Source organism: Marmota flaviventris, chromosome 8 (assembly GCF_047511675.1).
Source record: "Marmota flaviventris isolate mMarFla1 chromosome 8, mMarFla1.hap1, whole genome shotgun sequence".
NCBI classification, from domain to species: domain Eukaryota; kingdom Metazoa; phylum Chordata; class Mammalia; order Rodentia; family Sciuridae; genus Marmota; species Marmota flaviventris.
Genome location: NC_092505.1, coordinates 134,547,665 through 134,563,157, shown reverse-complemented (window position 1 = coordinate 134,563,157; position 15,493 = coordinate 134,547,665). Strand labels below are relative to the sequence as shown.

General features: G+C 49.7%; 1 protein-coding gene across 3 annotated transcripts; it reads left to right on the top strand.

Moving 5' to 3' along the window:
• Positions 1-28: 28 nt before the first annotated feature.
• P4htm (prolyl 4-hydroxylase, transmembrane) lies at positions 29-15,440 on the top strand. 3 transcript variants are annotated; one of them, XM_027933987.1, is made up of 9 exons: positions 29-394; positions 539-620; positions 9,892-10,082; positions 10,917-11,013; positions 12,281-12,443; positions 13,206-13,391; positions 14,129-14,219; positions 14,412-14,535; positions 15,004-15,440. In XM_027933987.1, exons 1-9 carry the CDS (start codon positions 38-40, stop codon positions 15,222-15,224), a joined length of 1,512 nt encoding a protein of 503 aa, XP_027789788.1. In that variant the 5' UTR covers positions 29-37; the 3' UTR covers positions 15,225-15,440. The 3 variants fall into 3 exon arrangements, with proteins under 3 accessions (XP_027789788.1, XP_027789789.1, XP_027789787.1); XM_027933988.2 differs by lacking the exon at positions 15,004-15,440 and having other exon boundaries at positions 14,345-14,529; XM_027933986.3 differs by lacking the exons at positions 14,412-14,535; positions 15,004-15,440 and having other exon boundaries at positions 13,206-14,220.
• Positions 15,441-15,493: the final 53 nt, after the last annotated feature.

Genomic DNA, 15,493 nt, shown 5'->3' with positions numbered 1-15,493 from the left:
CCTGGACGCGCGCGCGCGCGCACGAGACCTAGGCGCCATGGCGGCGGCGGCTGCAGCTACAGACCTGTGTCCGGAGGCCGCAGTAGCGGATGAAGCTGCAAATCCGCATTGGGTGTCGCCGGAGCACAGCTTGGCTGGGGCAACAACCCGGCCAGGCGATGACCAAGATGCACCGGTGCGGCCGCTGTGCAAGCCCCGCGGCATATGCTCACGCGCCTACTTCTTGGTGCTGATGGTGTTCGTGCACCTGTACCTAGGCAACGTGCTGGCTCTACTGCTCTTCGTTCACTACAGCAACGGCGATGAGAGCACGGATCCCGGACCCCAACGCCGCGCCCAAAGCCCCCGGCCCAAGTCAACTTTGGGCCCCCTCACTCGCCTCGAGGGCATCAAGGTGAGGACAACCAGCCCCCAAGCCGCGGTCCAGGCCCTGTCCCCCACACTGACCCACAAGCACTGGCCAGCTGTTGAGCCCGTTTTGAGTAGTGTGACCTGGCACCCTGGCACCTCATCTATCCGCTGTGCGCCTTTCCTTTAGGTGGGGTACGAGCGTAAGGTCCAGCTGGTTACCGACAGGGATCACTTCATCCGAACTCTCAGCCTGAAGCCGCTGCTCTTTGGTAAGTCCACCAAATGCTCCCGGGAAGGGCCAGGGGCTGCTGTGGTTACCTCAAGGCTCTTTCTGACCACATGCTTTCTATTTTGAAAACGGCTCCTTCAAAGTAGCCCTTTCTTTATCCATCTAGATGATTACCAATATGAAGTACCCACTCCCTTCTCCATGATAGGGTAATAGAATGGCCTTTTCATTCCCCCTCTCAGATCCATTATTCCCTGCAGCAGATTTTTTTCATCACATGGCCAGGCAATGTGACCCTGAAGCTAGCATCCAATTTCAATTCCAATTTCATTGAAATTGTCTTTAGACATTCCATGCCACAACTAATTCTGTCATCTTTTAGAATGGGGGGGAAAGTGGGGGTCCAATAACCAATTCCCAGCTGATCTCAGGGCCTGTGGGATCTTGTGAAGAGAAGCAGGCTATTCAAATGTGGATAAACTGATGTCCCCAAGTATGCCAACTAGGACACCAGTCAGAGGCACAGTTTTTGCTGCCAGCATTCTAGGAATCTTCTTAGTGTTCTTTTTAGTCATCATGGGCAGAACCTTTCAGGGTGATCCCATTCATAGCCGTATCATAGTTCATGTTTTCTGAGTATGTATATATACATATATACGCTGTAGATGGACACAATACCTTTATTTTATTTATTTTTCTGTGGTGGTGAGGATTGAACCCAGTGTCTCATTCATGTGAGGCAAGTGCTCTACCACTGAGCCACAACCCCAGCCTGTCTGAGTTCTTATTACATGATAGGCTTCATGTGATTGTTTCATTTAATTCTCACAAACCCCCTTTGAGGTGGATGTAGATGCTACCCACAGGCAAGAAGGTGAGAAAATGAGGCAGAGTTCCTTGGCTAAGCTCACATAGTAGTTCAGTGGTCACATTAGGATTAGAACCCAGGCAGCCTGCCTCTAGAACTTGCTCATAGAAGCCACAGTGCTAACTGGGAAGATCCAGAAGCCTTCCAAAGATTATCAGAGTCAACAAGGTAAGGGTCCCCAGACCTATGGAATTTGTCAAAGATAAATTTGTACAGCCCTGTCCTGGGTACCTGGCCTCAGTGACATATATAGGTAGACCCAGGACAGGCCCTGGCTGCAAGGGAATGAAATTAATAAGGAGTATTAAGAAGGGGGCTGAGGCAGAGCACCTAAACATATGCTATTGTCCCTGTGCAGAGGGCTCTGACTGGGGATTATGACTAGACCTGTAAGTATGTCACATGCATCCTATTCATGGGGAATTAGGTTATGCTGTCAGTTCTGTTGTGAGAAGGGCCCTAAAAGATGATGGCTTTTGTTATCAATATTACTACTGAATGACATTGAATCCTATACCAGGCACTATTTTAAGTGCAAGGGAACACAATATGGAACAAAAAATGAAGGGAACCATAACAAAACAAAATCCTGAAGCTGACATTCAGATGGAAACAGATAAACAAACAAATACATCAGGTGGTGATATATGATTGCAGACCAGTAAGGCAGAATTTCACCTGGGGTTGGAGCTCTTAATAGGGTAGCCAGGATGGGCCTCCTTGAGAAAAATATTTGAGCAAAGCCCTATAGGAAGTACAGGATCAAGTAAAAAGTGATCCTGTCAGGGAAAGGTGATCTAGGCAAAGGGTACAGCATTTGCCTTATTAGTACCATACTGCCGTGGGTTGGAGATGTAAACTCAGTGGTAGAGTACTTACTAGCATGCATGAGGACCTGAGTTCAATTACCAGTACTGCTGTGAACAGATATACTCAGTGATTTTGTTTTCTTTCATGAGCCTTCCTGGAACCTGTATATATCTAATTCAAATCCACATTAGGTTAAGTGAGCCATGAAGCCAAAATCCTTCTAACATGCAGCTTGTCCTATAAAGCAGAGAATGAGAAAGCCACTTCTGAAGTCCCCCAAAATAAATTACAAGAAGCAGAAGAGATGTGATAACAGGTAAACTATTCTGGTTAGGCTATCAGATGGGCCCCTGTTTCTGCAATTACAAAGGGCACAGCCAAGAGATTTGGACAGCTGTGGCATGGACTTCTTGTTTGTAGTCCTCATTTTCTCCAAAACATTTACATTGCCTGCTAGTCAGTTGGGGGAAGATCCCAGGTTTCATCCTGAAAGCCCTGGAACATGCTGCTTGGTGAAATGAGTTAGGTGAATGAAAAAGAGATCAGGGGTTATGAAAAGTCCAGTTGTGAGGGAGGGAAACCACAGGGGAGAGTGTCCAAGGTCAGGCATTTCCAGAATGCTTTGGTGTTGGATGAATCCAAAGGATGCCTTATCCTAAGAAGAAGCAGTGTCTGTTTTCTGTATTTGTATGTCCATCAGTTCATCATTGGTCTGGAGTTCACTGTTATCCTAAAAAGGCAGGCAGAGCCCAAGGAGAGTGTAGGCTGTGCTCCCTCTGCCCTGCTGTTCCTGGCTCCAAATCTGTGACATGCCAGCCTCAGAGACTCAAGGTGCCAGGGCCTGGGATGGGTACCTAAGATGTTAGTTGGGAGCCAGGGATTGTGGCACGCACCTGTAATCCTAGCTACTCAGAGAGACTGAGGCAGTAGGATTGCAAGTTCAAGGCTAACCTGGCAACTTGGTAAGACCCTGGCTCAGAATAAAAAGGGAAAGGACTTGGGATGTAGCTCAGTGGTAAATGCCCACTGAATTCAATCCCCAATACTGCGAAAAAATAATAATAATAAAAAATAAAAATAGGGCTGGGACTATAGGTCAGTGGCAGAGCGCTTGCCTAGTAGAGGTGAGGTACTGGGTTTGATCCTTAGCACCACGTAAAAATTAATAAAATAAAGGAAATTCTGTCCATCTACAACTACAAAAAAATAAAAACAAAGATTAAAAAAAAAAAAAAAGATGTGAGTTCATTCTAGGGGGCTTGGGTTCCATCCCAAGGTGCCTACTTCTCTGTGGAAAAGAACCCAGCACTGCAGGAAACACTCCATGCAGCCTCTCATCTCTCCCTTTGGGGAACATTTCCTTTTCCCAGCCTGTTCCTCGAGACACTTGGCAAGTGGGATCTGGACCAAAAGGCCCTACTCTGAGTTACACAAGGGTAGTAGGTATTTTTCAAAGATGTGGAACACTAGGAATCCATTTCTGAGTCATTGTGACCTCTTTGGGAACATTGCCTTCTTAAATGTGGCTTACATTCTCTCAAACACAGCTTCTTCATCCTTGTTCTGTCTTTAAGCAACAGATTAGATCTTTTCTCTTCCTATCTTAAAAATCTCCAAGATAACCCCCTTTCATCTCTCTCTCTCTCTCTCTCCCTCTCTCTCTCTCCCTCTCTCTCCCTCTCTCCCTCTCCCTCTCTCCCTCCCTCCCTCCCTCCCTTGCAGTGCTGGAAATTGAACCCAGATCCTTGAGCATACTAGGCAGTACTCTACCACTGAGCAATCCCATTTTACTCCTAGGTCTTACTTGGTGCCTCAAAGCCCTCTTATTTCTTAGACTTCATCTCCTGCCACTCTCCCTCCTTCCCTGAGGATTCTCAGAGACACCAAGTTCACTGCTGCCTCAGGGCCTTTATATGTGTGGTTAACTCACTATAAGGCTCTTCCCATAGATGGGGCTTTATCTCCATTTGCTCAGATGTCCCTTCCTCAGCGACCTCTCTTGTCTTCAAACCAGTCTTGAGAGGTTCCCAGGCATCCCGTTACATCGGCCTGTTTGATTTTCTTCTTAATGCTCAGCACTGCTAGAAACTGTTTTGTTCTCTCTGTCATTTGTGCCTCTACCCACAAAGATGAGCTGCATGAATGAAAGGCTTGATTTGTTCTGGCTATGTGTTTAGTAGTCAAGAATTCTGTCTTCTGCTGATAAATTTTGGGTGGTTTGGAGGGGTTGACTAGATGCTCAGGCCTGTCTGCTTGCTCAGAGTGTGCTCTGCCACCACCCTCCTGACTTGGTACCCTCTTCAAGGGCAGCAGTTAGCACCTCTAGTTAGCCAGTGAGAGTTTTAATCCATTTTTCTTAACTACTTAAGGTGAATGAGTAATCATCACTAGTATATAAAACAATTTATTTAAAAATCTTGACTGCTTTTTCATAGGATTTCCAAATATATTGTTTTTCAGCTTAAAATAATTAGGCAGCTATGTCAGATCACTATGCCCATGACAAACACTGAAGGCCCTGAAGTAAGGGAAAAAAAAAATTTTTTTTTTTTTTTTTTTGTACTGGGAATTGAACCCAGAGGTGCTCAACCACTGAGCTACATCCCCAGCCCTTTTTTATATTTTATTTAGAGGCAGGGTCTTGCCGAGTTGCTTAGGGCTTCACTATGTTGCTGAGGCTGGCTCTGAACTCATGATCCTCCTACTTCAGCCTCTTGAGCTGCTGGGATTACAGGTGTGCACCACTGCGGCCAGCAAAAAAAGAATTTTTAATGTGCATATAATTTCAAATTTTTAAGCGTATTAATATAGTTTTCTCTGTGGACTGCCGCTTTCCCCTAGCCACATGCACACTCCTACTGTTTCACTGGCTGGCTGCTTGGCAGACTTAACAGAGCTCATGTGGATATAGTTGAGTGTGTCTGGGACTGGACTAGCACCATCCTGCCCAAAGTGAGCATAGCCCAAGGATGTGTGCCTGCTCTGAAATACGGCTTGTGGTGCTAGGGCTTGTGGACAGTAGCAGGGCAGTGTCTAGACTGTCTTCCCAGTATGCTCAGCATACTCCAAGGAACCTAGCTAGCCTGCATGCCTTCTGGGCTGGAGAGAGCTAAGAAAGCAGACCCACCCTGTTTGAGATTTGGGGCCTCTCTGTTCTCTGGTCTGCAAATCCCCTTGGCAGGGACAACAGAAAGAGGGTTCAATGTGTGTCCAGGAGAGCTTACATGAATAGTGTGACCAGTGCAGAGGCCATGGCTAAAAGTCCAAGGCTTTCTTTGGTATGGTTAGTCCCTGTTCTTGGCACTGGTAATAGTGACACCTATGAATTTGGTGGCTCTGGCTCCAGGCATAGGCTGTGGTTACCAACAGGTGGTTGCCCTGCATCCTCTCACTTAATATATAGGTCTCTGTGTGCCTTCCTCACAGGAGATTATACACACATGTGACATCCAGCTGCAGCCAGTGTCTCAGGGTAGGCACTAACTCTGTGGGGAGCAGTGGTCCCATCTTCAACACATCTAGTCTTGAATCCAGGTCACGGTCCCAGGGGCCAGAGGATGTCCTGTTACATCAGAAGAGCCTGACCTTCACTGCTGAATGGAATCAGAGGGGCCAAATGATCAGCTGGACTTCCAAGAGTGCCCCCACCCATCCCCTGGCTACTGAACTCTTGTCTGATGCTCTCCCTTTAGAATCAGTCTCCTAGGGATGCCACCCTCCTTAGCAGAATTTTTGTTTTATTTTGTTTTTAGCAACATCCCATGCTTATAAAGGAATTAAGTTTTCAGCTCTAATCAGGCATATTTGGATATTTTCTTAATATTTGCCTTAGTACTGAGCCAGGTAAACATTGTATAAAGGATACTGTCCACTCAGGGCTTATATTACAAAGTCACGATGCAGAGTGTGTCCAGGACCTCCTGGGGTAAGCTTATATTCTGCAACTCACAATCTCTGCAGCTGGCATGTGACACTGGGAGGAGAGACTCAAGTGAGAAGGCAGGCAAGAGGTGTGTGTGCGGGGGGGGGGGGGGGGGGGGGCAATCGACGAAATCCCTCCTGTCTGCCCCTCCTGTTTTACTCTCTTTGAGACAGATTGCCTGCTCTAGGGGTCCTCTTCCCTTTCCCCGACCAGTTTACCTGATCCCCTCCTAGAATGACACAGTAGACAGGGGGTGAAGACCTGTGGGGAAGTCACACAGAGAGTCATCGGACATGGCTGAGATACAGAGATCATGGCCCACAGGGAAGCATCCACGGTTCAAGATAGCTGGCCAGGGGTAACCACAGCCAGCCGTGATGGGTGAGCAGCCGGCCTCCATTTCCTCACACAGGCTGCAGCACAGGTAGATGACCCTGCAGGGTGGAGAAAACAATTGGTGTGACTAGGCTGGTAACTGGGCACCCAGATCAACCTGGAACTTTCCATGGTTGCTTGGCAACGGCACTCTGATCACCTAGCAACAGCCCTGCAGCCTTGCTTTTCTACTTGTGCCACATTTCAGCCCTCAGCTCTGCCTCCCTGCTTATCTGCCTATAACCTAGCTTCTTTCCAGCTTTTGAAACTCCCTCTCCAGCTCCAAGGTTATCTAGTATCAGGTGAGGGATGTGGGAGGCCCTGCTCTCTGGCCTTCACCCCTCATGTCAGAGGGAAAAAGCAGGGCCTCCCTTTTGTCCTAAAAGACCTTCAGGGCACTGCAGTCTCTGGACAGGGCTGGTGCTGGCACAGAGTGCAGGGGGCCCACCCTCCAGTTCTGAAAGAATCCATTCTTGTTGGTACTGACAGTCACCAGAGATTCCAGGAAGGACTTCCTCTGCTGGGTGGGGGAGCTGAAGTAATGGTCACAGGAAGGTTAGGCTGGGGAAGAAGAATTAGCCTTATCACCTCGGGGCTTTAGGAGAAAATGTCACCAGATGGATCTCAGCTCCATCTCTTGCCAGCATCCTGTGGGCAGATTAGAGCTTCCACATTTCCCTGCAAAGGGGCTCACAGACCCCAGCCTGAAGCATCCTGCCACTTGTCCCTGTCTTGACATTGAAGAGCCTTTTATAGGTTGTGGGTATAGACTGAGGGACCAGCCCCACATGCCCACCATTGATGATACCCTGCCCAGTGATGGTCACCTCTGTCCCCTGGGTACCTGTTTCCTTCTACTGGGAACACTCATAAAAATAATTATTCATTTTCCTCCTTGCCCCTGTGAATAACCAGCAGTGACAGGTGCTCAGAGGATTAGTGAAGAGCTCAACTGCCAGAGCAGGCCCTGGCTAAGGACATCCTCCCCTCTATCTGCCCCTGCTCTACCTGTCAAGGCACACAGGGGCAAAGAGGGAGCAAAAGGAAGAGGCCAACATCAGGGTGGGCACTCCTGGGCAAGCAGGGGCAACCTGCTGACTGTCTGTTTGATGGCCTCAGCTGCTGTGTCATGGTCCAGCAAGTTGGTCAACTGCCTCTCTGTGTAGCCAATGTCATAACATAGTTTCATTGCTTGGGGAATGAGCATGCTCCGTGTGTAGCTCCAGGGAGCCCCAGCTGCACCATCATTCCACAGTACCACCAGCAGCTACAGTCCTCTCTCCATCACCTGCCTTCTCTATCCTGGCCTCACTGAACTGAGGTCCAGGGCTTTATAGGGCTGTACCTCCAAGGAACCAACAGAGGAGGAGGTCCTGCAGGTGTTTGCAAAGCTCCCAGGTACCTGCACCCACCTGATTAGGCCACAACATACTGACTGGGCTGGCTGTTTTTGATTAGCACATGATGAAGGGAATAGAGACTGAAATCATTCTCCACTAGGCCTGTGGATTTACTGGCACCTAATAAACTGAAGAAAACTCAGCCTGTGTTTTCTTTTCCTTTTTGGCTAGCTTTTCTTTCTTTTTCAATGTTATATGTTAAGCAATCAAGAGGTGACAATTAGCAGTTTGGTCTAACCCATTGTCCAGCAGTGCTGTCTCCCAATGGCTGACTCATACCTTTTCTGGGTTTGATGGTTTGAGAGTTATGCATGCCAGGGGTGGGGGGGTGGCCTTTGTTCTATCCTTAATGTTATCACATCTGGGATCATGTCACCTACCCCTGGGATTTGAGCATAGATTCTGAGAGAGCAGCCTGGGTGGCCCTGGGCAAGTCTGTGCTTGTGATTTCTCACAGATTGAAAGGGTCAGTTAATGGGGCCTGGCTTTCAAAGATGAATATAGGGAACTAAGGAGTTGATGTATACAAAGTGCTTCAAGAGACTGTGCTACCTGAGTGTGATCTGCTATGATCACTATTAAAAATCACTACCATCTTGGCTCTGAGAGACCTTTACCTTACCCTGGGCAATGACTGGAACTTCATGCTGGGAGTATGACTGAGAGAAGTGACAGACCACCCTGTAGATGGCAGTTTGGCCCCTCCTCTAATCTGTTCTTTTGTGAACCTCTTTTTCCCCAAGGAAGTTCTCCTCCTAGGAAAAGGAGAAGGAAGCAGGACCTAGGCTTCTGACCTGAAAGTACCTGGGCTATTAGGTTGGGAACTTCCCAGATATAAGGCTTATATTGCAGTTCTACCAAGCCACCTACAAACTGTGGCCAGTGTGTGGACAGCCAGCCACTCCTAGGTCTCAAGCATGACTTACTCACGAGCTTAGAGGCACAGAGTAGGTGCTGAGTTACCCCCCCACACACACACACACACACACTCACTTCCCAGCACTAGGCAACTCAGCCCTGGTCAGATGACCAGAACCTACTTATACGGGAGAAGAGAGGACAACCCTTGGACGAACCTACACTATTGGATGTCTGGGCTTTGTTTGTTTTTATTTGAATAATGCTTGAAAGCAAGAGCCAGCCAGCATTTCTCTGCTTTAAATATATATACCTGATGTAAATTGGGCATGGTGGCTCACACCTGTAATCCCAGCAACTCTAGAGGATAAGGAAGGAGGATCACAAGTTGGAGGCCAGCCTAGCTAGGCAATTTAGCAAGATCCTGTCTTAAAATAAAAAATAAGCCAGGTGCAATGGCTCATGCCTGTAATCCTAGCAGCTCGGGAGGCTAAGGCAGGAGGATCCAGAGTTCAAAGCCAGCCTCAGCAAAAGCAAGGCACTGAGTAACTCAGTGAGACCCCATTTCTTAATAAAATACAAACAGGGCTGGGGATGTCGCTCAGTGGGTGAGTGCCCTTGAGTTAAATCCCTGCCCACCTCAATAAATAAATAAATAAGAAAGGGTATAGGGATATAGCTCAGTGGTAAAATACCCCTGGGTTCAATCCCCAGTAAATATTCCCAGTAAGAAGAAGAGGTTAACCCTCTGCTCTTCAAGTCCACTCTCTGGCCTTTAGTTCCACTCCAAGGTGGGTCAGCCCGTATCCATTTTAGCTATAGCCTGCTCCCAGTAACCCCCCTGGAAAATGTGTGCTGTCATCATCAACAAAAGAGGCCCTGCATTCCAATGCTGGCCAGCCTTTGCAGGACAACTCCACATTAACGTAAGAACGGATACAAAGGGGAGTGTGGACTCTTCCAAACATTGTGACCACCAGGGGACAGAGAGGACCCCTGAAACCCTGCGGGGAGGAGGATACTCAGTGCACAGTGCCCCAGCTCAGTCCTTGGCTTCACCCACCTCCTCTTATGGCAGAAATTCCTGGCTTCCTGAGTGACGAGGAGTGTCGGCTCATCATCCACCTGGCACAGATGAAGGGATTACAGCGCAGCCAGATCCTGCCCACTGAAGAATATGAAGAAGCAATGAGCAGTATGCAGGTCAGCCAGCTGGACCTCTTCCGGCTGCTGGACCAGAACCACGACGGTCGCCTGCAGCTCCGAGAGGTTGGGATCCTGGGGCCTGAGGAGGCACAGGGAGGGAGTTCCTAGAATTACCTTTCTGGTGGCCATGCCATTTGTCTGGCTCAACTGGCCCCATACTCAGATGCCAACTCAGGCCTTCTTGGGCATGCCCAGTCCCAGGGTCACTCTTTCCTCTCTATAGAGTCCCTACTACCCTGGAAACCCCAGAGGATTGCAGGAGGATCCACATGGGGGTGATGGCATCTATCACCACAGTTTGGAATGGTATTTCTTTTGTGGTCTGGATTCCTTGCTGCCATGGCTAGAAACCCATTATGGTGGATGGGGTTGGCAGCTCTGATGTAGCCAGCAGCCTGCATCTCTCTTCACGTGCCTCTCACACCTGGGCTTCTGAGAGAAATCCCGCAGGGTGTGTGTTGGGGGGTGGGGTATTGGTCCATTGCTCACACAGAGCACTCCACTGAGTCTGGTCTTCCTGAGGGTTCTGGTGGTGGTCATATCCTGGACAAGTCTCCCCCTGTTGCCTCTTCCCTCTTTATAACCAGACCTTTGACTCTCCCTTCCTCCACATTACCTGAGGTATCTGAGTGTGATACAAGGCCAACAGTGCTCCCCTGAAGGCCAGAGTCCCAGCAGGGCTGGGTATGCCAATGGTCCTCATGCCTCTTGACCCTTTTCCTGGCTCCCTCAGATATCTCTGGACCTCTCTTCAGCCCAGAGACCTTGGGCTCTGTCCTGAGTCCTCACCCATGCCCTATTACTGCAACCCTTAACTCCATAAGAACTGGTCCTTTTATGCTCTGATGGCTCTTTACCCCTAGGGTCACCCCACTGAGGGACCCTCTTATACCTCAGGTACTGGCCCAGACTCGCCTGGGAAATGGACGGTGGATGACTCCAGAGAATATTCAGGAGATGTACTCCGCGATCAAAGCAGATCCCGATGGTGATGGTGAGCTCACATCCCTCCACAGTTCTGTCCCTGTGAGCCACCTCCTTTCCCCAGACTATGACAGTCTAAAGGGCAGCTCCTGGAGATCATTTTGACCTTATCAGGCAAAGTTTATAGAGTCTGGGGCACAGGAAACAGGACTCCTGGTTGGGAAATGGCAAAGTGAGTAAAGTGGAAGCAAGGAGACATGAGGGCAGCTTGAGTTTTTCCATTCACCCTGCTCCATCTGCCTTTCCAGGCCTCCCTCATCTCACTGAGGCCTCTCTCCCTTCCTTTTGCCCACCTGGAGTTTTAATGGAGCACTGAAGTGGTAGTGTTACTAATTTTGCTAACTGCAAGGAGCATGGGGCAGCAACCAAGAGGTTTCTGAGGTGTAGTCTTAACCCTTATGCCCAAGTTATGGACCAGCTGAGGAAGAGATAGAGCAGTCAAATAGGTCCTGGAAGAACAATCTTGTGACTGGTGAACAAAAGGTCTTGGAAGAATAGCCTGTGGCTATTCCTAGTATAGAAATGGTGTCAGATTCACAATGTTTGGATGTTCCCCATCCTCAGGGGAATCTAAGCCAAAGGGTGGAAATTATCTCCCTTGGGTCAGCTAGAATAACCTGGAGCAAAGACACCAGATCCAGAACCCCAAGAATGTGGGGCCTCTGCTTTCTGATTTGGGCAAGAACAGGGAGAATGTTCTCATTTGGAGGACATGGCCTGGCTTTCTTTGCTAAAGTGGGCTGGTAGTTCAGCAGGCAAGACTGGCTAGGTTGGTTCCACCCAGGATGGGACCTGAGTTCATGGGGGTTTCCCTGGGGACTTGCCCTGCTTGCACCCTACCATGTGGGAGGCCCTGGGTGGACTCAGCACTTTGCTGCGCTCTTCACCTTCTACAGGTTGGAGTATGGCCACCACACTCTATATGGCCAGGCTGGAAGGCGTAGGGTGACTCATGGGCTGAGGTCCTAGCCATATGGCTCAAGTTCCTTTGGAGACCCCACTCTGGCACTCTAATGGGTGTTGAGATTCTTCCTTTTGGGAGCCAAATCAAGGCTTAAACTGAGAAAATGAACTTCTCTGGGTCTTCCCTTAGGGCCCGATGTGACAGAAACCAGGTTCATCTGACCCAAGAGTCCAGGTGGGGACAAGTGCACATGGCCCCCAGTGCCTGAGGCCAGGGGCTGCTGCTGCCTTTGGGGTAGGTAGGGAGGTGCTGCCTGCCACTGTGGTCCCCCCTCATGGGCCTGTCAGGCACTAATGGTGGGTGCCCTGTACAGGAGTGCTGAGTCTGCAGGAGTTTTCTAACATGGACCTTCGGGACTTCCACAAGTACATGAGGAGCCACAAGGCGGAGTCCAGTGAGCTGGTGCGGAACAGCCACCACACATGGCTCTACCAGGGTGAGGGTGCCCACCATGTCATGCGTGCCATCCGCCAGAGGTGAGCACTGAGGCCATTTTCCCTGGGGCAGAGTCTCCATATAAGTCCTTGGAGGGGGCTAAGAGGACAGAATTAATTAGCCAATGGGGATTAAGTGCCACTTGTTAGACCAAGAATGGGACCCACTGAAAGGCAATTAGCAAAGGCAACTTATCCCCAGTGTGGGAAAACAATGTACATATGGGATTAGAAATAAATCAAGTTTTTGTTTTCTGCTAATTAGAAAAACGACCCCTTATCTTTGCTCATAGTAGCCCTGCCCCTGAACCAGCAGGAGTTTTAGATAAACAGCCTCCTTCTTGAGAGGACTTCAATTCTCCCCAACCCCCCAATTTTGTGAAAATCTCATCTTTCCCAAATAGTGGGTGGCATTTAGGAAAAAGGGTTCATCAAGAGTAGCTCCTTCCTGCTCCTGTAAAGCCAATCTTAGATGACTCTTTGAGCTGAGCGTGGTAGCACACACCTCTAATCTGAATGATTCAGGAGACAGAGGTAGGAGGATCACAAGTTCAAGGCCAGCCTCTGCCTCTTAGGGAGACCCTCAGCAACTTGGCAAGACCCTGTCTCAAGAAATAAAAAGGACTGAGGATGTAACTCAGTGGTAAAATGCCCCTTTTTCAATTCCCAGTAGAAAAAAAAAAACATGGCTCTAGGGCTTCCATGGGAGGTGGGCAAGGGTAGAGTTCGTGGCAGGTCTTGGCTAGCTCCTTTAGGTTACCACCTTACATGGTGCTGCCCAGCCAAATACCTGCTACTCACCAGGGTGCTGCGCCTCACTCGCCTGTCACCTGAGATCGTGGAGCTCAGCGAGCCACTGCAAGTTGTGCGGTATGGTGAGGGAGGCCACTACCATGCCCATGTGGACAGTGGGCCTGTGTATCCAGAGACTATCTGCTCCCATACCAAGCTGGTGGCCAACGAGTCGGTACCCTTTGAGACCTCCTGTCGGCAAGTACCTCCCACCTGGGGACTGGCTTCAATTCCCAAATCAGGCATCCTCATAACACTGGCACAGCCTGACGCTATGGACCTGACTCTTAGAATGGAGTCAGGAAGGCACTTGGCCATCCTGGTCAATGATGCTCTTAATCTCTTCCCAAAGTTGTTTACCAAATGGCAGAAAAAGCTGGCTACTGGCCATTTTGTCCACTTGAGTCAATGTAGACTAAAGTATCCAGAGACACCAAAACTTGCTCCCAAAACTTTGAAGCAAGGGACAATGCTGGGCACTCAGCTCTTTCAATCTACTCCCCCAGTTATCGATCTTGACTCCACTGCTTGGAGGTCTTGGTCTCTCTCTAAAGCTGTGTCCCTGCCCCTGCCAAGGCACAAAGTTAGGTCTCTCCTTTTCATGTGGCTTTCTGGCTCAGCCTTTTATAGTCCCCACAAAGACCTTGTGCATGATCTTCCTGCTTCTAATAGCTAACTTTCCCAGCCAGGCCCTTAGTCATGTAACTCAGCTATGCGTGATCTTGGCCAAAAAAGCATTGGCACACACAAAAAGAGACTGGGTTTGTGGAAAGAAGGAGGGGCTAGAGATACTCTGGCATTGGACTACCCTGTTGTCATCCATCCTAGCCTGTCCCTCTGACCCCTGGGAACCTGGGTAGCTTTTCCTACCCACGAGTAAGCCCTTGGGAATGTCTGTAGCTAGGGACCTGCTCAGAAGCCCCCCTGCCTTACAGCTACATGACAGTGCTGTTTTATTTGAACAACGTCACCGGTGGGGGCGAGACTGTCTTCCCTGTAGCAGACAACAGAACCTACGATGAAATGGTAAGGGTCGACTGGGCTATTCTTGTGGGCTGGCAGGGCCTTGGGCAAGTGTAGTACACACCCCTCCGGTCTTGGGATGAAGGCCTAAGTGGTCCCCTAGGCACATCTGGTTGTTTTTCCTCTAGCCATCTCTGGCTGCCTGGCCATACAATGGGGGCCAGCCTGAAAACACCATCACCTTGCTGCCCACAGAGTCTAATTCAGGATGATGTTGACCTCCGTGATACTCGGAGGCACTGTGACAAGGGGAACCTGCGTGTCAAACCCCGGCAGGGTACAGCAGTCTTCTGGTACAACTACCTGCCTGATGGGCAAGGTGAGGGCTTATGGCTAGACCAGGGGATTATCTGAGGGAAGCTTCCCCTTACCCTGCTCCTGTCTGCCACCCTGGAGAGCTGTTTCTGGCTGTCCTCCAAATGGTTTTCTGTCTTGATGTCTCCCAAAGATCATTGTCTAGTTTCAGTAGGCCTCTCCAGCATCTGTGCAGCCTGTTGGGTTATCTCAACCCCTGTCATTCCCTGATGCCTCACCCTTCCTTCTTTCTTCACTCTGGAGCTGGAGACATGTCTTTCACTAAACCAGGCTGGGAAGAGCTGTGGACAAGGCTCAGCAGCAAGAAAACTGGTTTCAGAGGGCCAGTGGTGTTTACTATAAATTAGTGGGGAAAGGGCCAAGGTATGCACAACTGGCCCTACCTTTGCCATGCTACTGGTCTTTAGCTCAGGTCAGCTCAGCCTAGGGTCCCTCCCAGCCTGTCCTTTCTCATGCAACGCTCCTTTTGTAGGTTGGGTGGGTGACGTGGACGATTACTCCCTGCATGGGGGCTGCTTGGTCACACGCGGCACCAAATGGATAGCCAACAACTGGATCAACGTGGACCCCAGCCGGGCACGGCAAGCCCTGTTCCAGCAGGAGATGGCGCGTCTGGCCCGCGAAGGTGGCGCCAACTCGCAACCTGAGTGGGCCCTGGACCGGGCCTACAGTGATGCACGCGTGGAACTCTGAGGGGAGGGTCAGTCCCAGCCCTCAGTTGCGTGTCTCACGCCACCCAAAGTCTCTGGTGCCCAGCTGGCCCCCATGTACTGCTTCAGACTCAAGTTCTGGCCAATGTCTTGTCCCACCCCTGCCTCCAGCCGCGATTACGGTGCAGAAAGTATATTATTGTTATTTATTGTGTACAGCTCCTATGCTGCTCAGTCAAATAAAATCACAGGGCTTCGAGTTGCCTGGCCAACAAGCTCCAAGTCGGTGTGGGGGGTTGGGGGAGACGCCAC